We start from the raw sequence: 25,758 nt of genomic DNA on the forward strand, positions 1-25,758 counted from the left end.
AATTCAGCGTGCAATACACACAAGCAGTCGCAATCAGAAACACGGTGCGATGTAGCCAGCTTCTGTTTATTACGAAAGAAAAACAGATACGGAAGACTTTGTAGATTCTTACAGCGGAGTATGGTGCGGATAACAAACAACACGATACGATACAGAAGAATATTATTTTACTGTTCGTTTGAATTGCAATAGTAAATCGCCTGTGCACGATGTACATTCATAGAGCGTATTAACTATACACACAGTCAGCTCCTTTTTTTACGTACATGGTCAACACCATAGAGTATAGCCTACTGCACATGTTCTCAACATCAAACCGGGCTAGTCACGTGAGTTTGGGACGGCGCTGCTTGTCTACGATTTGTGGTAATAGCGAAACTTGAATATTAGACGTATTTGTCTTGTTTTATAGTCATGTCTATATGTTTGAGTTTTATTAACAGCTATGGCATTGTATTTTCGTTCCTACAGATGTAAAGAGAAGTATATTAAAGGAGGACCTGATGCTTCTCATAGGTGTGTACAACAAATGTATTGCTGCAAACGTCATGCTGATATGAGGCACTTTGTATATTGAAAAATATCGAGGCACTGTATTATAAATTATTGTAGAGGCAATTTCTGCGATTTTATGGCCACGTGTTTACGAGACAAGAACTAAATAAATTTGTAAGAGTGTTTGAGTAAACTGCTTGTCAGTGTATACATATTGATGCTATGTTATTATGCAAGTACAATTTATACGTGACAGTCTGGTTAATTTCCTCCAGTTTATGCAGGTTCTCAAACCCTGTGTGTATATAAGTATTTCTGCATTAGACAGTTTACAAAGTCCTAAGCAGTGCCATTCTAACGTAGTTAATTAGAACAGATTCGAGAATGTGAATCAGTACAGTAGAAAACGTAAAAAAAGAAAAGAAAATTGTTGGCTACCACCTCTATTATTTCTCCAAAATTCGAGCGTTGACCTTGTGTTTTTTTTTTTTTGTGCATAGCGTATCATTTCTTTCTTGTCTGATGACGTGGCGAGGAAATGTTATAGATATATTACTTGTCTATAAAAACAGAAGGGTAAATGAAGAAAAACTGAAAATAATAACAGAGAAGTAAGTGGTGCAAATCGCTTACCGTATGTACTGTAACAATTTCATGGTTACTAATACGTTGTTTTTCCGTGACACTTCGGCATTGTCTACAGTGTCATTGTATAGTAATCAATTAGGACAGAAGTTCGACCCATATAAAACGTAACAAATACTGTTTGCCTTCACTTCTTATCCCATTACTGAAAAATCGCAAATAAAGTGGACTCTGAGCCATGGCACTGTGGCGAAAAGCACAATACTATTGCCTTTAATGTCTTTAAGCGAACTTCATTTCCGGGTATCAGACTGTTAAGATGTCTGTAAAACGTGTGTACGAAGTTTCACCTTACTTCTGAAGATGATCTGTCTGTAGCAGCAAAGTTACAAGACTGAAAATTTGCTAAGCGTTATATTGGTTACAATATGCCGCCCCAAAATCACGTGACTTGAGCTGCAGGGGATGTTGCAGACAGAATTCTCGTTCTCTCCATCCGAATGCTCACTCCACAGATACTTATACTCTATGGTCAACGCCAAAGGTAGTCCACTGTGGTGCAAGATCGATTGTACGTGGTGTTACGCAATAAGGGCTGCCCCCAACTTTAAATCACTCACTAATAAAACGAGATGGTGAAGGACAGAAGAACTAGCAACCCTGCAAGTGGCCTGGCAGCCCAGCAAGATCGTGTTACCGGAAATCTCTATATGAATTTCACCCCCACTCTGGAACCTTCTTTCAGTTTTTGTCTTGCCGGAACACCAAGGTTAATATTACATTCTTGGTGCTACCGATGTTCGCCAGTCAAATGGTTCATGGCACTCGTCTCCCTAACAATGTGTATAAATCGCAAAATGCTCTAGGTCCTCTTAGAGTCTGAAATATATTCCGCAAAACTATTCACAACATCATTCGCAGCCGGTACTGGACTAGCGATGTTCACAACATATTGGGAACACAAAACCACTGTTTCACGACTGTGACGTTACAGATCAAAAGAACATTGTTCCTGCCTTTGTGGCATGCTACCAGTAAATGCTATTACACAGCGCTAATATTTGTTTTTGTTGTGTCTGAAGCGTTGCGTGTTGTCTTTTTATGTGCTACTTTCCGAAATGGAGTGGACAAGACGCACAGCTTATGAACTTGTCACACTCTATGGGGCAGCGAAATACCTCTGGAATGTTCGAAGGCATAGCTATAAAAGTAATAAAACAGAAGCTTGACTCCTTACAAAAATTGATGCCTTGCTTGGCTCCAGTAGCAATGACTTAGAAAAAAATTAAGTCTCTAATTTCTTAATACACTACTGGGCATTAAAATTGCTACACCACGAAGGTGACGTGCTACAGACGAGAAATTTAACCGACAGGAAGAAGATGCTGTGATATGCAAATGATTAGCTTTTCAGAGCATTCACCCAAGGTTGGCGCCGGTGGCGACACCTACAATGTGCTGACATGAGGAACGTTTCCAACCGATTTCTCATACACAAACAGCAGTTGACCGGCGTTGCCTGGTGAAACGTTGTTTTGATGCCTCGTGTAAGGAGGGGAAATGCGTACCGTCACGTTTCCGACTTTGATAAATGTCGGATTGTAGTCTACCGAGATTTCGGTTTATCGTATCGCGACATTGCTGCTCGCGTTGATCGAGATCCAATGACTGTTAGCAGAATATTGAATCGGTGGGTTCAGGAGGGTAATACGGAACACCGTGCTGCATTCCATCGGCCTCGCATCACTAGTAGTCGAGATGACACGCATCTTATCCGCATGGCTGTAACGGATCGTGCAGCCACGTCTCGATCCCTGAGTCAACAGATGGGGACGTTTGCAAGACAACAACCATCTGCACCAATAGTTCGACGACGTTTACAGCAGCATGGACTATCAGCTCGGAGACCATGGCTGCGGTTTCCCTTGACGCAGCATCACATACAGGACCGCCTGCGATGGTGTACTCAACGACGAACCTGGGTGCACGAATGGCAAAACGTCGTTTTTTCGGATGAAGGTCGCATCCGTGTTTGGCGACATCGCGGTGAACTCACATTGGAAGCGTGTTTTCGTCATCACCATACTGGCGTATCATCCGGGTGATGGTATGGGGTGCCATTGGTTACACATCTCGGTCACCTTTTGTTCGCATTGATGGCACTTTGAACAGTGGACGTTACATTTCAGATGTGTTACGACCCGTGGCTCTACCCTTCATTCGATCCCTGCAAAACCCTACATTTCAGCAGGATAATGCAAGACCGCATGTGGCAGGTAGTGTACGGGCCTTTCTGGATACAGAAAATGTTCGGCTGCTGCCCTAGCAAGCACCTAGCAAGCACATTCTCCAGATCTCTCACCAATTAACAACGTCTGGTCAATGGTGGCCGAGCAACTGGCTCGTCACAGTACGCCAGTCACTACTCTTGATGAACTGTGGTATCGTGTTGAAGCTGCATGGGCAGCTGTACCTGTACATGTCATCCAAGCTCTTTTTGACTCAATGCCCAGGCGTATCAGAGCCGTTATTACGGCCAGAGGTGGTTGTTCTGGGTACTGATTTCTCAGGATCTATGCACCCAAGTTGCATGAAAATGTAATCACATGTCGGTTCTAGTATAATATATTTTTCCAATGAATACTCGTTTATCATCTGCATTTCTTCTTGGTGTAGCAATTTTAATGGCCAGTAGTGTATATAGGGATCCCAAATGATAAGTCGTTTGTGTGGAAACATGTTCTGGAATCGGCCCTGGCTGTTGTTACTCCCTTCAGTTATGTGTTGGCTTCTTGAAATACTACAAAAAGGTCGACCGAACAGTTCCTTTCAAACGTTCAACAGAATAAAACATGACCTCCTACCGACGTCCATCGTACTCTGACATGACAAGTATGCGATTTCAACGTTACAAGCTCACAGCACCTGAAGTTAGCGTTGAAAGTGTTAAAGAGTTGGTCAAACACAATATTTTCTATATTATTTTTAAAGGTTGGCAACCAGAGTAATTTGTAAATGTGAGTTATTCGAAAGAGTGTTTACTGTCTATATCTGCTGTCAGTTGATGTATCAAGATGAGAATAAAAGAAATTATGTAGTTCTGATCTGCATGTGTATCTACTAACAAAGTAATCACATAAACATAAAAACACATGGCATGACTTTAGTTTGGCCTTGTGTTTCAGGTTTGAAGTATCACAGTGATTTGTATGGCATTACAACAATTTACTGGTTTCCTTTCATATAGGTAATTCAAGAGATTGAGTTATGGCTAAATGGTAGTTGTGCTGTAAATTCGTTACACTATTTTCTTAGCGCGCCAAGTGCTATGTGATGGATGTACAACGTTCTCCGCTTTTCAGAACTCACCTGAGGGTGGCACGTTCCACGGCTGCTCTTCAGTAGTCGTGAATACTGCGTAGACTAAGTACGACACGGTGGCCACTGCGGCCGACAGGTAGAAGACGTTATTCCAAGCTGTCCGCGTTGGCTGTAGGCAGATATTTTTCCTGTTTTATTTTAAGCCGCTGGACACGGGGCCCAAAGAGATCAGGTAACTTCACAAAGAAGTTATCTTCTTAGGTTCCATGCATCTGATTTGGAGATCGTCTCACAGAAATCACAAATATGTATAAATCAGCAAAGTCTTATGTCGTTGCAATTTAACTGGTAACCAGAGTATAAGCACAACACTACACTACGTGCACTCATCACATAACATGACTTGTATTTCATGATTGTCATGGAAATGTAAGAATCTTAAACCTGAAAAGATTTGTCACCAGCAAATACACACATTGTCATTAATAATTCTTCTGCACACCTCAGACAACTTGAGCGAGTTGTATTTAGAGGTCTCTTAAACAGATCACAGAAATTCCTACTTAGTGCTGCTGACTCTGACACATAAATGGATACAATTTTAAAACCCATTTGCAGAAACACAACAACTTTTTCAGATTTTATGAAGCTAAAAAATCAGTTACAGCGAAACATTAACGAAGCAGGATACAGTGATGGAATAGCTAATGAGCTTGATGTACTGCATACTTTAGAGAGGAGCTGGAAACTGAACGTCTTTGTAGAAATGGTAATATTCATCGGTTCCCAGAAGCCTATAAAATAAATCCTAAACCAAATTACAGATGTCAAGGGCTCATATTTCTTCACCAGCTTCAAATCAACACTGTTAAAAGAGAAAACACAAAAAAATGAACATTTTGGAATAATCTCTACTCCATATATATCTTTGTAATTCTTCAAAATAATGTTTTTATTGTCATTTTAACAGTAGACTGTCTCAGCCTCTCTTACCGTAATATATTTCGTCGACGAACATCGGAAATGATGACAGAAAAATGTGCAGAAAACATTACAAGTAACTGGTATATCGATAGTCAAATTGAAACAAGCTTTGTGTAGTTCTAGAAAGATCTGCTAATGATATTTGCATGGATATTAATAAATAGTTTAAAGCCAACTCACTGACATTAAACTTCGAAAAGACTCACTATATGCAATTCAGAACCTGTAAGATGTTTCCACCCAGCATATGCATAAAATACAAAGAAGAGCAGATAGAAGAGGTTGACAGTCTTAAATTCCTGGGATTACAACTTGATAATAAATTCAGTTGGGAAGAGCACACCACAGAACTTCAGAAACGCCTTAACAAATCTGTATTTGCAATTCGAGTGTTAGCAGACATAGGCGACATAAAAATGAAAAAGCTTGCATACTTTGCCTACTTTCATTCCATAATGTCATATGGTATAATATTTTGGGGTAACTCTTCAAGTCAAACAAAAGTTTTCAGAGTCCAAAAGCGTGTAATACGTGTTATTTGTGAAGTAAATTCACGGACGTCCTGTAGAAACCTCTTCCAAGAACTGGGTATACTAACTACTGCCTCTCAGTATATTTACTCATTAATGAAATTTGTCCTAAATAATATATATCTTTTTCCAACAAACAGCTCAGTTCATACATACAATACCAGGAACAAAAATGATCTGCACAAGGACTTAAAAGCACTTACTTTAGTTCAAAAAGGGGTCCACTATTCAGGAACACTCATCTTCAATAATTTGCCAGTAAACATAAAAAATTTAGTTACAAATAAAGATCAGTTTAAAAGGAGCCTGAAAGACTTACTAGTGGCCAACTCCTTCTACTCCATTGACGAATCTTTTAATAGAAACAAATGATGTATATATTCATACTATTAGTATTGTTATTTCAGCTAAAAAAAATGACATGCTCCATATCCACGAGGATCTCCTCAGCACGGATCTATGGAACGTAAACTAATCTAATCTAATCTAATCTTTGTTTTGACCGCCATCGTATATCTGTTTCCCAGGAGTGTTGAGTGTGGTACGTGTTAATTATCCCTTGCAAACCTAGGAATAGTGGTTAAACAAGCCCAGAGGAGCCATTGATAAGGATATAAATGAACACACAGGAAGACAGCCGTTTCGCATGAAGATAAAGAGTGATTATTAAAAGATTAACATTTAAAGTGAATATTCTCTAAGATTAGGCTACCCTTCTCTTTCTCCACAGGACGGCCACAGCACATGCCAAGACTGTAACACAACACGTTAAGTATCTATTAGCAATTTTGTTAAATGTTTTTATGCCACTGAAGCCTGAAGACGAGCTTTATACCTCGAAACTTGTTTCATTAAATATTTTAAGTATCTAACAAATTCTGTGACTAGTGGTACAATCGGAAAAACGTTTATAAGTGACAGTTTTTTTAATGCATTTTTTACTTTTTATTATAATAGTTTATCTAAAGATGCTCTTTTATAGAGCAGGAGGAGTTTTCCAAAACGCATTATTTAGTTCTGTCTTAAACTGAAAATCATGTCATCTGATGCAGAAACAAAATGTAGGTATGATGAAGTGATTGCTTTCGCTACCTCCAGATTACCTCAACAAACGTTACTACGATGTCTCTTCATTGTTCACGAATTTTTTCCCTGTTGTTAGATTGAACGCCAAATTCTTCTCGCCCAAGATACCGTCCCATCTTACAGAGACAGAAAGCTGGTATTCCCAAAGTCGACATTTAGGACCACCACTAGAAGGAATTAATTCGAGATATCCAAATCAGTTACGAACTGTATTCGAAATCGTATGTCACAAAAGCAATCCATGTTTGATAACTGTGAGGTTTTGACTTCAGTTTAGAAATGTAATCAAAAGAAAGAAAACATTCTATTTCATTCTTTTTGTAGCTAGTTAGAGAGGCATCAGAGTCCTATTACAACTAACTTTGGTCTTAATGTGCAGTTTATTCAATGGAACCAACAGTTGAAGTAATAATAAAACAAATAATAAATCTGTTAAGGCTGCTCACAGTTTCGTGTCTAGCCGGAAGTGGTGATAGAATATATATATATATATATATATATATATATATATATATATATATATATATATATATATGGATACATACTGTCACCTAAATTTATTTTTCTTTGTAGCTATAAATAACAACCATTCAAGATTTAAGTCTCACGAAACATTAAGACTAAAAGGTCAAAAAACTGCAGTTAACATCTTACGAATTTATTCTCTGACTTCATCGTTTTCTACTATATCTATCTATATCCCAATCCCACTCCAGCTACTGCCGGGTCAGGGTGCTGACGAGTTCTCTCCATTTGGTTCGGTCCTCCCACCACTTTTCTTCCTCCACTTGCTGGCAGGTCACACCTCTCCTTTCTACAGATATTCTCACTCCCATTTTCCATCGTGCTCTTGGGCGCCCTCTAGGTCTTTTCCCATCCATAATTTTGGGGAGTCTCTGCCCATGCATCCTTTTAACATGCCCATACCATCTTAATCTCTTTTTTTCAATTTCTTCTCTTATACTTTCTTGTTTAAGGTCCTTTCTAATCTCTACATTCCTTACTCTGTCTATTCTTGTTTTTTCCTTAACTGCTCTGAGATATGTCTTTTCCCCTGCTTGCAGTCTGCTCCAGTCCCTTTCCGTCATTGTCGTCCGCCCCGGTGGCATAGTGGTCAGCGTGACAGACTGTCAATCCTACGGGCCCGGGTTCGATTCCCGGCTGGGTCGGAAATTTTCTCCGCTCAGGGACTGGGTGTTGTGTTGTCCTAATCATCATCATTTCATCCCCATCGACACGCAGGTCGCCTAAGTGGCGTCAAATCGAAAGACCTGCACCAGGCGAACGGTCTACCCGACGGGAGGCCCTAGCCACACAACATTTCCATTTCTGTTATTGTCTATGTTTCTCCACCATAGGTGACAATAGTGAAATAATAATTCTTATACATAAGTAGTTTTGCTTTTTCTGAAACTTCCGTATTCCAAATCAGGTGTTTTATTGTTTGGTAGAAATTGCCTCCCTTCTGTAACCTCCTATTAATTTCGTTAGTTATTCTTCAATCCCTAGATATTTCACTGCCTAAATAAGTGAAACTTTCTACCACTTTGAGGGGTTCTCCATTCAAGGTAATATTTCTGTTGATCCCTTTCTCTCTTCCAAATACCATTACTTCACTCTTATCTTTATTTATTTTTAATCCATACCTTTTCATTATTTCCTTCCACGCATCAAGCTGTAACTGTACATCTACCTCTTTATCACCCCATATTACCATATCATCTGCAAAAATCATCTTTTTGTCTTTTTCTTTTACTATATATTTAACTGCCCTGTTCAATCCCACCATTACAACATTAAAAAGTGCAGGAGATAGAATACTTCCTTGCTTAAGTCCTTGTCTTATTTCGAAGCATTCAGAGTTCCCCAATGATGTTCTAATTCTGCAATTGCTTCCTCTGTACATTGTATTTATTACATTAATGTAAACATTTCTATATCTATCTTCTTCATTTCTTCCCAGAGTCTTTCCCTGTTAACTGAGTCATATGCCTTTTCTATGTCTGTAAAAACCATAATCACCCTTTTGTTATACTCCCAACTTTTTCCCATCAGTTGACGGATAGAAAATATCAGGTCGATCGTGCTTCTTCCTTTCCTAAGCCCATGCTGTTCTTCACTCAGCTCCTTTTCTAGCTTTTCACTAATTCGATTTAGTAAAATTCTTTCAAAAATCTTGGCTGTATGACTCATAAGGGTTATTCCTCTGTAGTTTTTACAAAGTCTTTTACTGCCTTTCTTGAAGATGGGAACAATGTCTCCTGTTCTCCAATCGTCAGATATTGTACTGTTTCTCCACACGCTTGATAGTACTCTATACAGCCACTGCATCCCCACTGGACCTGCTGCTCTTATCATGTCCACTGATACTTCATCAGGTCCTGGGGCTTTCCCCCCATTCATCTTCTTCAGAGCTTTTTCCATTTCTTCCCGTGTAATTTGTCCTAATTCTGCTTCCCAACTTCTCTCAATTTCTCCATTCTTTGTAGTTTCCTCATGTACCTGCTCCTCAGCATTTAACAGTTCCTTAACATGTTCTTTCCAGAGATCTTTTATATTCCCTGGATCTTCAATCACGGTACCGTCCTCTGTTTCCATCTTAACTGGTACTTCAGAAGCCTGCCTTTTATTTTTCATTATTTTATAGAACATTTTCTTATTGCTCTTCACATCTTCTTCAAGTTATTTTGTAAACTCTTCCCATGCCCTCTTCTTTGCTGTTTACACTATTTTTTTGCACTTCTTCTTTTCCTCTATATATCTTTTATGGTCTTCGTCATTTTTAGTTTTCCACCACTTTCTCCATGCTCCATTTTTTCTTCTAACTGCTTGGATTGTGGTATCATCCCACCAACTTGTCTGTCTTACTTTTTCCTTTCCAGATGTTCTACCACATACTTTTTGTGGTGCTTCGACTAAAGTGTCTTTGAATAAACTCCATTCTTTTTCTACATCGCAGCTGGCAGATGAGTCAACCCTCCTTTCTGGGGATTAAATGAGAAGAAAACCACTGCCTTGTGGTGGAGGAGAAACTCCAAAGGCTAAGGGAGACAACCCCAACAGAAAATCCTTTCTTGCGTTAGGCCTAGCAAGCCAGTAGGAAAGTCTTCATATATTGCTTTCAAAACACAGACGAGCCTCGGAACGAACCACTCAGGATTTGACCCCACTGCTTCTTCAAATACTAGTGCGAATGACGGGAGACCTGATGATATTCATCAGTACAAGAAGATGAAAACAACTGGACGTTTTCTACTGTTTGTGTTAATTTAGTGAATTTACACTATCTTGCCTTTTATGAAGAATATATAAAGTGTTTTTATAAATGCTTTAGGAAGCCATGTCTCTTGTAGTCTTTCCACGTAATTTTTCATCTGGAAACTACAGACTAAATGATATTTTTAGTCTTATCTATTTTGATGATGAAATATTTATCTTGCCTAAGTCTTTCTTCTTTTTCCTGGCTTGCACCATACATTCACGGGGTCGGCATGTTATTCTGGATTTGACAACGTTAGTAGCAGAGCGTAGTCACTTGACCTTATCGCCAGCCGATCCCCTCTTGGACTGAATTTGTGTACCTCATCTCTTTGCGTGTAATTTTATTTCATGTGAAAGTGTGAGAACGTGTTTGAACTCTTTGCGAGTCATGTAACTGAGGTGAGACGTGGGTTCTAGTCTGGTATTCACCTAGTCGGATGTGGGGAAACGCCTAAACATCACATCTAGGCCAGCCAGTACGCTGGCCCTCGTCGTAAATCTGCCTGACGGATTCGACCTGGGGCCAGAATCCCGGAAACGGCGTGCTAACGCGCTCAGTTATCTGAGTGGGTATTTATCTTCTCAAAGTATACCTTTATGCAGGCGTTGTTCATTTAGTGCAGTAAAGACATAATAGTTTCTGAATTTTTATTTCCTAAAACTGGTCATATAATTTAAACCAAATATAAAAGCCGATCACACTAATGTTCTTTTATGTCAGATGTGTATATGAAAGTAGTTGAAATTTCATCTCAATTTCTAAGAGATACACAGTTTTCACTCTCCTCTAAAATTTAGAAAGAACGGAATTCCGTTCTTACTTTAGTTACAGATTCAGTCCTTACCAAAGTGCGGAAAGACGTTCCTGGAGTCAAAATGTTTAATTTACTAAGTATTTAAATTCTATTAACTATTTAATTCTGCTAACTATTCTATTAACCATTAACTATTCTTACAGATTCGTGAATAATTACATCAACATGCTGCGATCTTTTACGGCTCAAGGATGCACTCATTGAGCGTGTACATTGCTGACACTCTTGTTTCTTTGCCACTTCTGAGACTAAATCTGAGTTTAAACATGACTTCAATTCTTTACGTGTACTCTTAAAGAGAAAGCATTAACAAGCTATTCTCACGTGGCTCCAAAACGCCCTGTTGTCCATTGTATCGCAAAAGACAAATCGGAGGTGAGTTATGTACATTTGTGCCTGCTTCGAGTGCATTTTTTCAACATATAATTCATGTAAGATGTTATAGTATTCCTAGCATACAACACCATGCCCAAGAAGTTTAAGGAAATCAAGTAAAAGACATGTACACCTCAAGGAATGCTGGGTGACACAGGTAAGGAATATTATACATGAAATTCGGTCAGCTTCTATCCTAATTGAAATTAGGTGCTCAATTTGGAATTGTCATATAATGAGCACAATGTACAGGGATAAAATTAGGGCAGAGAGCTGTGTCAGCTGTCCACGTTCATCCAATGTAAACACATCAAGGTGGTTTCCACTCCGTTCACCCCGACACTTCTTCAGTGAGCCTGTCGAAAGTGGCACTGCCTATGCTTCGATATATTCCTGAAGCCGTAAGTAATAAAATAATTTTGTTGAGTGATCCTGTCAAAATGACACTATCTATGCTTTAATACGTCCCTGAAGCTGTAAGTAATGAAATAATTTCGTCTGAAATATTTGAGATTAATACACTGCCTGACAAACAAAACGAAGCACTCATAAGGAAGGAGGAAAGGAAATGAAACTTCGAGAGCTGAGGGGGTGTATGATATTATTTCAGTGCTTACAAAGTCGAAGAAAATTTATAAAGATGTTGGCAGTAAGTGCCAACAGATCAGTATAAAGTTAAACAATCCCTGGTCTGGACGCATGCACTGATTCGGTTGGGAAGGGTGACATCAAGTCGTCAAATCCTCTCCCAAATCAAGCAGGCCAACAACTGCTGTAACTGGTCTTTCATATCCCAAATACTGGCAATGGGACATCCAAGGTGATCCCACATGTGTTCTATCGGCGACAGATCTAAGGATCTTACTGGCCATGGGAGTACCACAACATTATGCAGACAGTTCTTAGAGACATGTACTGTATGTCGAAAAACATTGTCCTGTTAAAAAATGGCACCACAATGGTATTACATGAGCGTAAATGCATGAGGATGCAGGGTGTTCGTGATCTACTGTCAGAGTTCCCTCTGTAATATCAGCCTTGACCTGATGGATGCCTATCCAATGATGCCAATAGTAACACTGCTGGGGCTCTCCAATGCATGGGAAAAATAGAAACTCTTCCCATTTCGCCGTCATACTCGATGCTCATCTGAGGTAGTGCGGAACAGTGACATATCGGCAAGACAGCTGGTATCCCACTTTTCAGTCAGAGCCTATTACATAAACGAAACATATTCCCACTTTTTGTGCTCCAATTTGTTACAAAAATTTATGAATGTGTCGTCTCATGCCAGAGCACTGGACTCAGATGATTCCTATTGGATGAGAACAAAATGGGGGGAGGGGGGGGAGGGATTAATGAAGTTGCTTGATTCAACCTCTCCCTTCCCCTTCTACCTCTCATCCCCTCCCTGCCTTGTGTGACCTTGGCACATGCTCAAAAACTGCTGATAGAAGCTGAGTTAGCTATTCTGGCTAGTGCTCTCACTGCCCGTCTACTTGGCCAGTGGTTGGTGAATGTAGCAGATGCGTGACAGGGCACTGCCACATTTTGCAAAATGTAAGACGACACACAAAGTACTAGAATGGATGAGTCGAGCAGGGTTTGTACCTTCGCCTCAGTACTCTGGATTTTGATGTCTAGTGTCATCTCAGACAGAACGATAAAGTTGAAGAATGGTAAATCTGATGAACTTCAGCAGTGAACTGTAGTCTAGTCAAGATCTATAAAATGGCCTGGAGGGTGTTTGAATGAATTCGTAACTCACTGCAGAGACACAAGTGTAGTATTGAATTCAAATGCAAGAATGACACGACAAATACCACCTTTAAGAGTTTGGTATCATGTATTGATACCATCCATGGGCGTCGTAAAGTTGCCAACGAAACTGCAAGTTTCCGTTATACATCAATAGCGGTCGCGTGAGATCTAGTGGACCCAATGGTGCGTTCCTACTGAACTGCACATCTAATGGCCCCATAAAACGAGCCCCCTCTGCTGCCACGATGTAGGACGGCCAACAGCAGCCACTCAACCAACTCGCACTTGGAGCCTCTTTGCTACATGAAGCCAAGCAGACTCCACGTAGTCACAGATACAACACCATCAGCTTCAGGGAGCCTCATGCTTGTTGACATCGACATTGCAGCCCTCTGTTTCTTGCTGCATTATTTGTAGTGAATCTTCGTGTACTTGGAGAAATACAAGTTAAGTAAATCTTCTATCTTGTTCACTAATCAATTCTATCCAGATTTGCTACTACGACAGTTGCTGAACCGCTCTCTAGCCCACCCTTCCTTGCCGTCGTGAATGAAGTCATACACCACAAACAGGTACGTGTGTACAGGAAACCGTATCTTGTAGCAAGCTGAGTCACTATTGCATTTTTTGCTGTGGTAGGCCATTGGTGAAATTTCAGCCCACATGGGTGCTCAATCGAAAAGTTTGGATTTACAATACGTCTGTACTAACTACTCAAGGCACCGAAGGCACTCGTGGCTGGTAACCACACATTCGCGATTATCTCGTTAGATTAGATCGTTTGCTGACTTACTTTTACTGGAACTGTTCTGCTTGTGTTATGATCATGTAGCTTGTATTAGCTATTGTGATAGACTGTGTATAAATAACGTAAGTTACTACGGCGTCAGTCACAATACATTCGCAACGGAGCCAGAAAGCCAGGATCACTGGCAGATGATGGCATTCTTTAAAAAGAACACGGCCGATTCCATATTCACACTTGTTCAATCCGAGATCGTGCTCCATCTCTCATGAACACAACTCTAACCTTCCTCCCCCCCCCCCCTCCAAAGCCACAAAAAAGTGCATGATAGCGGATATTATTTAGCTTTGCCTTCGATCTAGTCCAAAGACTGTACAGACTATCGACTTACGTTGGCGTTGGTGAAGGCGCCGACGATGTAAGGGACTGCGATGCCCGTCAGGTTGGCGAACATGTTGATGATGCCGACGATGGTGCCCGCGTAGTTAGGTGCTATTATCTGCATGTTAAGGTAGGAGCTCGTGCAGTCGGCGGTGCAGAATCCGCTGAGGGCCAGCATCGCGATGACGGTGGCGGCGTCGCAGCCCACCAGCGCCACCACGACCAGCGCCGCTCCGGGCACCAGCGTACCTGGCAACGTGAGAAGCAACTCCTCTGGTAGTCCCTTTCTTAAAGAGGTAAATTCTGCCTCCCCCTGTCCCCAAATCAATGTTATGTCTTATAAAACAACGTTAGTCAAAATGTCTACATCAGAATGGGCAAAAATGTGCCTAAAATAAATCATATACGCCCTATTTGGTAAATAGGGAACTCATAAGTGAGGATAACTTCAGAGATAACTCGAGGGAGAGTCATAGGATAATTACTTTTTACAATATACAGAGGGTGAGGCAGCTGAGACAGGCCATCCGAAATATGTCCAGAATGAATAAATACATCGATATGCGGTTTTCGCCGAGTTATAGAGGAAAACCTGGCGAATTTCCTGGTGTTTGCAAGTAATTTTTATCGTTTGTAGTCGCCTAATTACGACACCAACTTTACTTTCTTCCAATTAAACTATATGATTTTTTTCTGTGGCAGCTGAAAGAAGCTTCTAAGAGAAGTTCAGCGACATAGCATGTGTGAGAGTTGATGAAATAGCAATGAGATAACAGCGCCGCAAACCAATGTCCCTCCGTCAGGAGAAGAGGTTCCACAAACATATGCCCTGTCATGCCAAATACACGCAAGTACGTAACTCAGGTATGGTTCATCTGTTTTTATCAGGGCTGACATACCAAATGCTCAAAATGTTGAACATTGCTACAAGCTATAAAGCCATTCTAGAGAAACATTACTCCTTGTTGAGTTTCGTCTGGAGCTAACGTCAGTACAAGCGTGCGTTGTAAGGCATTTCATGCCTTCGGGAGATGGCGCTGTTTGCTAATAGACCTCTTGTTTTAATTTTAGCTATAGTTCAGAGTATATAAGTGTTACGTCTGGTGAGTATGCAGACCATTTAGTGTTTGCTGAGCGACAGATCCAATGTTCTCCAAACGTTTTCTTAAGAGGGTCTGACGTGCGCGGAATGGGGGGGATCCCTTGGTACCACACTGACACCGAATGAGTGGTCTTCCAGTAACTGCAACACCAGCATATCTTACGAACTTGAGATACTTGCGTCTATTTAGATCGCCAGCAATAAAACAGGGATCAGTTGTGCGGGTCTTGAAAATCTCTCAAGCACTGACAGACCAAGAACGTTGTTTTTATACACTTCTTTGAGTCAGCATGGATTGTCAACTGACGATTAGTACATGGTGCCTACCGTTTGTGAGAGATGCTTCTTACTTAAACAAAATTTTACATCGATATGAAACATCACTTTGCACTTTACAGTGATCACATACAGGGAGCTATAAGCAATTTTGGAAGCGACTTCCATGAGCTGCAGATGGAGAGTAATTTGATGTGAAGTGGATGAAATGCGATGGAATATAGTGTTTGCAGAACACTCGTTTGGTGGATCCCTACTTTAGAGATGGCTATTAGTGGCATTTGGACTGTGTGTTACTACTGCTAAAATGCTGGCTTCATTTCGTTCATCACTTGTTATTTTTCTTGTCATATTTTATTCTCCACGCTTCCAGCTTCTTTGTAATGACTTCAAAGACAAACCGTGAACACGTGGCGCGACCTGGATACTCTTCAGCATACAATCGCGCCGCTGCTCTAACAGTTTGGCGACATTCACCACAAACGATATTCACTTTTTCTACTGTCATATACACTACTGGCCATTAAAATTGCTACACCAAGAACAAATGCAGATGATAAACGGGTATTCATTGGACAAATATATCATACTAGAACTGACATGTCATTACATTTTCACGCAATTTGGGTGCATAGATCCTGATAAATCAGTACCCAGAACAACCACCTCTGACCTAATAACGGCCTTGATACGCCTGGGCATTGAGTCAAACAGAGCTTGGAAGGCGTGTACAGGTACAGCTGCCCACGCAGCTTCAATACGATACCACAGTTCATCAAGAGTAGTGACTGGCGTATTGTGATGAGCCAGTTGCTCGGCCACCATTGACCAGACGTTTTCAATTGATGAGAGATCTGGAGAATGTGCTGGCCAGGGCAGCGGCCGAACATTTTCTGTATCCAGAGAGGCCCGTACAGGACCTGCAACATGCGGTCGAGCATTATCCTGCTCAAATGGAAGGTTTCGCAGGGATCGAATGAAGGGTAGAGCCACGGGTAGTAACACATCTGAAATGTAAGGTCCACTGTTCAAAGTGCCGTCAATTCGAACAAGAGGTGACCGAGACGTGTAACCAATGGCACCCCATACCATTACGCATGATAATACGCTAGTATGGCGATGACGAATACACGCTTCCAATGTGAGTTCACCGCGATGTCGCCAAACATGGATGCGACCATCATGATGTTGTAAACAGTACCTGCATTCATCCGAAAAAATGACGTTTTGTCATCGTGGACCCACGTTCGTCGTTGAGTACACCATCGCATGCGCTCCTGTCTTTGATGCAGCATGAAGGGTAACCGCAGCCATGGTCTCCGAGCTGATAGTCCATGCTGCTGCAAACGTCGTCGAACTGTTCGTACAGATGGTTGTTGTCTTGTAAACGTACCCACCTGTTGACTCAGGGATCGAGACATGGCTGTACGATCCGTTACAGCCATGCGGATAAGATGCCTGTCATCTCGACTGCTAGTGATACGAGGCCGTTGGGATCCAGCACGGTGTTCCATATTACCGTCCTGAACCCACCGATTCCATATTCTGCTAACAGTCATTGGATCTCTACCAACGCGAGCAGCAATGTCGCGATACGATAAACCGCAATCGTGATAGGCTACAATCCGACCTTTATCAAAGTCGGGAAACGTGATGGTACGCATTTGTCCTCCTTACACGAGGCATGACAACAACGTTTCACCAGGCAATGCCGGTCAACTGCTGTTTGTGTATGAGAAATCGGTTGGAAACTTTCCTCATGTCAACACGTTGTAGGTGTTGCCACCGGCGCCAACTTTTGTGAATGGTTTGGAAAGCTAATCATTTGCATATCACAGCATCTTCTTTCTGTCGGTTAAATTTCGCGTCTGTCGCACATCATCTTCGTGGTGTAGCAATTTTAATGACGAGTAGTGTACATTGTGAATGTCTCACCAGCTTTGCGAGCAAGTCATCTGACTGCAAAGACAGCAGAACACAGACTGATGGACTTCAGAGGCACAGGTCAACACAAGAACCATACGTGAGTTAGGTGTTTGCTTACATTTGGTATAATAGGGCAGAGGTTCGCGGAACCTCTTCTCCTGAGGGCGGGACAATGGTTTGCGACGCTGTTATCTTGATTCTGTTTCTCCATATTGTCCTCTACAACTTGGAGAAAACAGCACATCGATATATTTATTCATTCTGGATGTATTTTAGATGGTCTGCTTTAGCTGCCTCACCCCGTATATATTGTGAAAATAATTATCTTACGACATTTAGCCGACTGCTATGACCGAGCGGTTGTAGGAGTTTCTGTCAGGAACCGCGCTGCCGCTACGGTCGCAGGTTTGAATCCTTCCTCGGGCATGGCTGTGTGTGATGTCCTTAGGTTAGTTAGGTTTAAGTAGTTCTAAGTCTAGGGGACTGATGCCGTCAGGTGTTAAGTCCTATAGTGCTTAGAGCCATTTGATCCATTTTTTGCGACATTTCTTTGATTTACGCCAGAAGTCATCTTCACGTCTGAGGATGTCATCATACGCCAAATGGGTCGTATATGGTTCTTTTCGGCCTTCAGTATCTAGCGGATAACGTCGCAAACTCAGTGGGGTTTTTCGTGAATGACGCTGCAATGTACAGTGATGTTGCATCACTACAGAATTGTAACGAAATACTGGAAGATCTGAAGTGGAACGACGTTTGTTGCAGAGATCAGCATGTGACTCACAGCACAAACAAATGAAAATTGCGCGTAAATAGACGGAAAGACCCGTTACTGTTTGATTGCACGATTTCTTAACAAGCACTAGAAGCAGGCACATTCGGTAACTCTGGAAGTATGCGTTTGGAACTATTTGAAGTGGAACAACGAGTTAAAGCTAACATTAGGAAAGGCAGATATTAGATATGATTGACGGATAGATTTCTGAGGAAGTGTAGTCATCCCACGAAGGAGGTAGCTTACAAAAAGCTATTGCGACCTGTACCTCAGTACTGCCAGTCAGTGTGACAGGACTGACAGAAGACGAAGAAAAGATTCAAAGGAGAGCAGTGCTTTTCGGTACAAATCTGTTTAGCGGGTGCTAAAGCGTCACGCAGTTGCTCATAAAATTCCAGCTCCAGACGCCAGAAGAGAGGATTCGTGCACCATGTTGTACTTCATTATTGAAATTCCGGGAACGTATGTTCCTAGCAGTGAACCAATATACTGCTTTTTCCTATGCATGTCGCGCGAAAAACTATGAAGGTAAAATTAGAGACAGCCGAGCTTTACGGAGGCTTATCTACTATCGTTGTTCTAGCACGCCATTCGCGATTGGAATAAGAAAGAGAAGAAGCGACAGTGGTAGAAAATGTACAACCCCCCCCCCCCCCGACACACACCATTAAGTTGCTTGTAGAGTATAGACGCAGTTGTAGACGAAGGTGTAGGCTTGTACCTTCAGTCCACTTGGGTCTCAATGGTGATGGGTGTAGCTTTCACGACCCCATCATCACGACGCAATGGAGAGCTATATGTTAAGTGTTGGTTGTCCCTAATTGAGTGTTGCTATACATTGATAAATCCAGGATAACTAGGAACAAAATTTTGAAACAAAACAGCATTGCTAATATCTGGTCCATACTCCTTTATAGCTCTGAACATCGCAATTAAAAGATTATAGAGATATTCTGTTTCGAAAGTTTTGAGTCTTTTAGTTACACAGAACTTACCCAGCGCATTTATTATGCGAAAAGTCCAGATTCTGGATACAAATTCCTTTCGGAGCAGGAAGTTAGTAAGCCATACAAATGCCAAACTTCCAGCTGTACCAGTGATGTGGGGAATAGCCGATATGATTCCATTCTGTTAAAAAAAAAAGAAAGAGTCGCACATAAAATCATTTGTAACGTATGTACAAACTATGACTATAATTTCCTTTTAGTCAGAAATAATGATCATCAGACAGCAGTATATGCTTTATATACTCTGACAATGCGGTCGAAGTGTTTACATATGTGAATGGTGTTTTGCACTGATTGCATTTCCGTAATTCAGGGCAAATAACTAGTTCTTGTTTTCGATTTCATGTTGTGCAGTAGGAAACTTTCTGAGTTCAGTAGTCATTTGCTCATAAATGTCCCAGAATTTATCATAGCACTATCCACAATCAACAACGAAATGTAGGGAATTGTTTAAAATGTAGCCTAGTGCTGTCCAATGGAGAACCTTTCAGATTTGAAACCGATAACAAATCAGTTGTGAATAATTAATGTAGTAAGAAAAGCTAGCTGCCGTTTTAATTACAATAATAAATTACTTATATTTTTTGTTATTTTTCAAAATCTCTTAAATTTTGTTCCACAGCTGGGACAAAATGAACATTTCTTCAGGGGCATAAATCTCAGTGAACTGATACTGTGAAACTGCAAGTCACTAAAAGGGTGAGAAAATCTGTTCAAGAAGTCCAGAAGTGCACGCAAACCTATACACTGAAAAATCACTACGGAGGAAATGCAGTGACATGATATTTTTATCATACATTAACATCACAGAAAGATCACCTCGATCCTTTAAAGTTCGTATAGAGTAACTCACTACGAAGTTGTGGCCCTATAATTTTTTATGCTCTCAGTCATCAATAGTTCAGGGTGTTTTCAAAGACTGATTGAAATATGCCATTTTCAGGACTCTCCATAAGAAGGTGATTCTACAGATGTAGCTACCGGCCAGTCCTTCTTAAGTCAGTTCTCAAAAGTTTTGAGAAGGTGATGTACTCGAGGGTTGTCACATCTACATCTACATGACTACTCTGCAATTCACATTTAAGTGCTTGGCAGAGGGTTCGTCGAACCACAATCATACTATTTCTCTACCATTCCACTCCCGAACAGCGCGCGGGTAAAACGAACTCCTAAACCTTTCTGTTCGAGCTCTGATTTCTCTTATTTTATTTTGATGATCATTCCTACCTATATAGGGTGGGCTCAACAAAATGTTTTCGCATTCGGAAGAGAAATTTGGTGACTGAAATTTCGTAAGTAGATCTCGCCGCGACGAAAAACGCCTTTGCTGTAATGACTTCCATCCCAATTCGCGTATCATATCTGCCACACTCTCTCCCCTACTACGTGATAATACAAAACGAGCTGCCCTTTTTTGCACCCTTTCGATGTCCTCCGTCAATCCCACCTGGTAAGGATCCCACACCGCTTAGCAATATTCTAACAGAGGACGAACGAGTGTAGTGTAAGCTGTCTCTTTAGTGGACTTGTTGCATCTTCTAAGTGTCCTGCCAATGAAACGCAACCTTTGGCTCGCCTTCCCCACAATTTTATCTATGTGGTCTTTCCAGCTGAAGTTGTTCGTAATTTTAACACCCAGGTACTTCGTTGACTTGACAGCCTTGAGAATTGTACTACTTATCGAGTAATCGAATTCCAACGGATTTCTTTTGGAACTCATGTGGATCACCTCACACTTTTCGTTATTTAGCGTCAACTGCCACCTGCCACACCATACAGCAATCTTTTCTAAATCGCTTTGCAACTGATACTGGTCTTCGGATGACCTTACTAGACGGTAAATTACAGCATCATCTGCGAACAACCTAAGAGAACTGCTTATATTGTCACCCAGGTCATTTATATATATCAGGAACAGCAGAGGTCCCAGGACGCTTCCCTGGGGAATACCTGATATCACTTCAGTTTTACTCGATGATTTGCCGTCTATTACTACGAACTGCGACCTTCCTGACAGGAAATCACGAATCCAGTCGCACAACTGAGACGATACCCCATAGGCCCGCAGCTTGATTAGAAGTCGCTTGTGAGGAACGGTGTCAAAAGCTTTCCGGAAATCTAGAAATACAGAATCAACTTGAGATTCCCTGTCGATAGCGGCCATTACTTCGTGCGAATAAAGAGCTAGCTGCGCTGCGCAAGAACGATGTTTTCTCAAACCATGCTGATTACGTATCAATAGATCGTTCCCTTCGAGGTGATTCATAATGTTTGAATACAGTATATGCTCCAAAACCCTACTGCAAACCGACGTCAATGATATAGGTCTGTAGTTAGATGGATTACTCCTACTACCCTTCTTAAATACTGGCGCGACCTGCGCAATTTTCCAATCTGTAGGTACATATCTATCGGTGAGCGAGCGGTTGTATATGAGTGCTAAGTAGGGAGCTATTGTATCAGCGTAATCTGAAAGGAACCTAATCGGTATACAAACTGGACCTGAAGACTTGCCCGTATCAAGCGATTTGAATTGCTTCGCAACCCCTAAGGTATCTACTTCTAAGAAAGTCATGCTAGCAGCTGTTCGTGTTTCAAATTCTGGAATATTCCATTCGTCTTTCCTGGTGAAGTAATTTCGGAAAACTGCGTTCAATAAATCCGCTTTAGCGGCACAGTCGTCGGTAACAGTACCATCGGCACTGCGCAGCGAAGGTATTGACTGCGTCTTGCCGCTTGTGTACTTTACATACGACCAGAATTTCTTCGGATATTCTACCAAATTTCGAGACAATGTTTCGTTGTGGAACCTATTAAAGGCATCTCGCATTGAAGTCCGTGCCAAATTTCGCGCGTCTGTAAATTTTAGCCAATCTTCGGGATTTCGCGTTCTTCTGAACTTCGCATGCTTTTTCCGTTGCTTCTGCAACAGCGTTCGGACCTGTTTTGTGTACCACGGGGGATCACAAAACAGGTCCGAACGCTGTTGCAGAGGCAACGGAAAAAGCTGAGTACTAATGGGGCACTCAGTCAATCACAATTTGGATTCCAAAAAGGATGCTGTACTGTGAAAGCTGGTTAGACCTTCACTCAGCACGTAGCAAAATTATCAAATTATATCACCACTTGGAGTATTTCTGCATTTATCAAAGGCATTTTAGTGTGTCAATATATGAGCGAAATTAACTTTTTATTTGTAAATGGTACAGTTCTTGTTTAATAAACACTAAGCAGGAAGTTACGCTAGAATATTTGAATAATACAAACAACGTCCGCACGTCCTCTTGATGTGGAGAAATCACTATAAGCGTTCTGCAGCGTCCGATCATAGACCCTTTACTTTCCCTCTTCTGTGGTGATGATCTACCGATTTATTTGCATCAGGAGGAAAAGTTAGGCGTTTCTTTAGGTGATGAAAGCATTATTGTCAAGCCTTTAAGGAAGCACCCCGGAGAAAACAGTAAATGATATTAAATTATCTGATTTCTCGTAAATGGACTAGATTTAAGCTAAGAGAAAACAAAGCTCATCCAGTTTTGTACAGTTAAACTATGCCATCTACTATGAATTTATAGAATGGACCCAATAAAAGTGGCCAGGAGAACAGAGCTCCATGGTACAAAGAAACACAACAGAAGAAAGTAAATATAGTACTAAACTGACTATAGGAAACGTGGAATGTGGTCAGCAAGTTACTGAAGGCGATCGAAGCTGGATTGCTGGAATTGCTGCAGTCTCATCCGAAATGTTCTTTAAGACTATGAGGGTTGTCACGATACACCTTAGACTCGAGGGCACCCCACAAAAAGTAATCGCACACTGACAGATCAGGTGACCTTGGTGTCCAGCTATTGCCGTGACCAGACGCTCTGCTAACAACCCTATCAGTCGAGAAGACTGTGTAAATGTGCTCCAATGCTGGGCCGCCTGTATGAGCCTGTTGAAAGTACTGTAGGCCTTTTTCTCCTCCGTTAATGTTGTCACAAATGGTTTCAAAATGTTGGAACCGTAAGGCGCCGAAGTCAGCTTCTGATGAAAGAAGGTGGGACCAATAATGCGGCGCGCAGAGACTGCACACCAAACCCCAACCTTCTGATCATGCGATGGTGTTTCGTGGAACTTGTGCGGTTCTCCGCTGCCCAGAACCTGTGGTTCTGTTAGTTGACATAACCACGCAGGTGAAATTAGACTTCATCAGACAAAGACCATATCCAAGTCTAAGCTATATGTTGTTATCTCAGCGAATAACCACTTACAAAACTTAAGGCTCTGAGGAGCATCTGCTGGTTTTAGTGCATGAACAACAGACACTCTATAGGAATGCATGTGCAGGCCCAGGTGGAACATTCGTCCGTGTGACGGACGTTATATGCCGGTCTCTTGCAACAGACGTCCTGTTCATTTGGTAGAACTCTGAATTTCTGGTGAACTGCAACCACATTTCCTGGTATGCGGGCACGTTTCGAAATATTTTTTGACTGATTCAAAACAGGTCCTGTCTGACGTCATTTTCGGACTAAGCGTTGCATAGCATCTCATTATACTTCTCAGAAAATGACTGACCACACCATTTCCACTACTTTGTTGTCACGTAACTTTCGACAATGAACACCCGCTGCTCCACTGTAAGTTCCATCGTCCACTTTCCACTGCTCCACTCACAATGACACGGCCAGCACTAGGCTCTTAAACGATGTGGAACACGTGGCGGGAGTACACGTGGTGTGCCCGTCAAGGGGTATGGTTATCTATCTGCATATATTCACGTCCTTTATTTGCTCCGTACCTTGGTCAAAAGTCATAATCACGGTAGACATTTCTAGTTTCATGGGTGTGCATATTAATGGAAACTTAAATAAGAAAACCCATGAAGTACACCTGATGAAACTTTTAGATTCAGCTAGTTTTGCCACAAGATCTATTGTAAACTCTGATAATATAAAAATGAGTGTATTAATACACATCCTTGGACAAAAAAAAAACAACACACAACGCAGGAATTATCCGAATGGGTCGTAATAGATGTGAAGAACATGTACAGAAAAACAAATGAAAACAATTTCAGAAAAAGTGGATGATTTACTCAAGAGAAAGAGCTTCACAAATTGAGCAAGACAGACACGCCTCCGCTGCTCATCGGGACTCAGTTAGAAGCGTGACTCATCCCTGAAGACAATTGTAATTCAGTCAATGAGACTCTAGGCAGAAGACGTGCCTGGAGACTCCCTGGACAGCGGTGGGGTACCAACCTGACTGTCGCCCAACTTACGGCTAACACCCAGGAGTGATGGTTTGGGATGCCATTTCATTTCATACCAGAACTTCTTTGGTTATCATCGGCGACAGCCTTACTGTACAGCGGCACGTCGATGAATTTCTACGCCACGTTTTGTTTCTCTTCATGACAAACTATTCTGTGCTTATATTTCAACAAAATAACGTCCACCCCCACGCGGGATGAGTTTGTAATTCTTGTCTTCGTGCTTGCCAAACTGTACCTTGGTCAGCAAGATCGCCGGATTCCTTCCCCATTAACATCATTTGGATCATTCTGAGCAGGTGTGATGTACCTTTTGCATTTCTTGCTTTTATGTTTTCGTTTTCTTTAAAGGCAAAGAGGAAAGGTGAAGCGGTAGCCCAGCGTACAGCCTGCACCTACCGTCATGTATTTTTGATTTTCAAAACATATTTTTCCTGTTCCTCGATAAGGGGAAGGACTCGCTCTCTGCTAATGAACGAAGGTAGACGCACGTTACTTTAAAGCGTAATCAGTGGTAGCCATTTTGGGTTGAGAGAATAAGTAAAAAAGTCTGTATTTTTATGTGTGTAGAAGAAATAATACATTCATATTTCGTTAGTGAAAAATTGAGTTATTATTCCAATATAGAAGAATTCAAGAAATCCACCTGTCTACTTCGGACCTAATACGTAGATCCGATTACAAAAGGAATGATGGACACTGTCAAGATTTTGTAGGTGGATAGGGCGATCGGACGTAATATTATTAATTGGTAAGCGTAAATCTACAGTAAGAGAAAGACTATTACGTCCATGCAGAACTAATATGAACCCATTTACAGGTATAGCCCAGCTTATTGAGCTTGTCCGAGCGCCGAAAAATTAATCTCATTGTTTCCATATAACTAAAAATTTATTATGTATTTTTTATTATATTATACATGGAAATCCAACCAGCTCAGGCTTTTGACGCGCTAAATGTACAAAACTTTGCACAAGATCCCTCAGGAGGACATACAACAAACATAACAACAACTCCGTCTGTCAATATCAAGCCGAATAACTGCTTGCATAAGAGTCAGGGATGAACCAATG

General features: G+C 41.3%; 1 protein-coding gene across 1 annotated transcript in view; it reads right to left on the reverse strand.

Moving 5' to 3' along the window:
• The window catches only part of LOC126252746 (sialin-like), a 140,867-nt gene that overhangs the window by 15,939 nt on the left and 99,170 nt on the right, over nucleotides 1-25,758 (reverse strand). Inside the window, exons 7-9 of the mRNA XM_049953651.1 lie at nucleotides 19,414-19,546; nucleotides 14,350-14,588; nucleotides 4,450-4,570 (exon numbers count right to left, since the gene is read on the reverse strand). Coding sequence (XP_049809608.1) covers nucleotides 4,450-4,570; nucleotides 14,350-14,588; nucleotides 19,414-19,546 — 493 coding nt within the window. The remainder of the gene's footprint in view (nucleotides 1-4,449; nucleotides 4,571-14,349; nucleotides 14,589-19,413; nucleotides 19,547-25,758) is intronic.

The sequence above is a fragment of the Schistocerca nitens genome, chromosome 4 (genome assembly GCF_023898315.1).
Source record: "Schistocerca nitens isolate TAMUIC-IGC-003100 chromosome 4, iqSchNite1.1, whole genome shotgun sequence".
Classification (NCBI taxonomy): Eukaryota; Metazoa; Arthropoda; class Insecta; order Orthoptera; family Acrididae; genus Schistocerca; species Schistocerca nitens.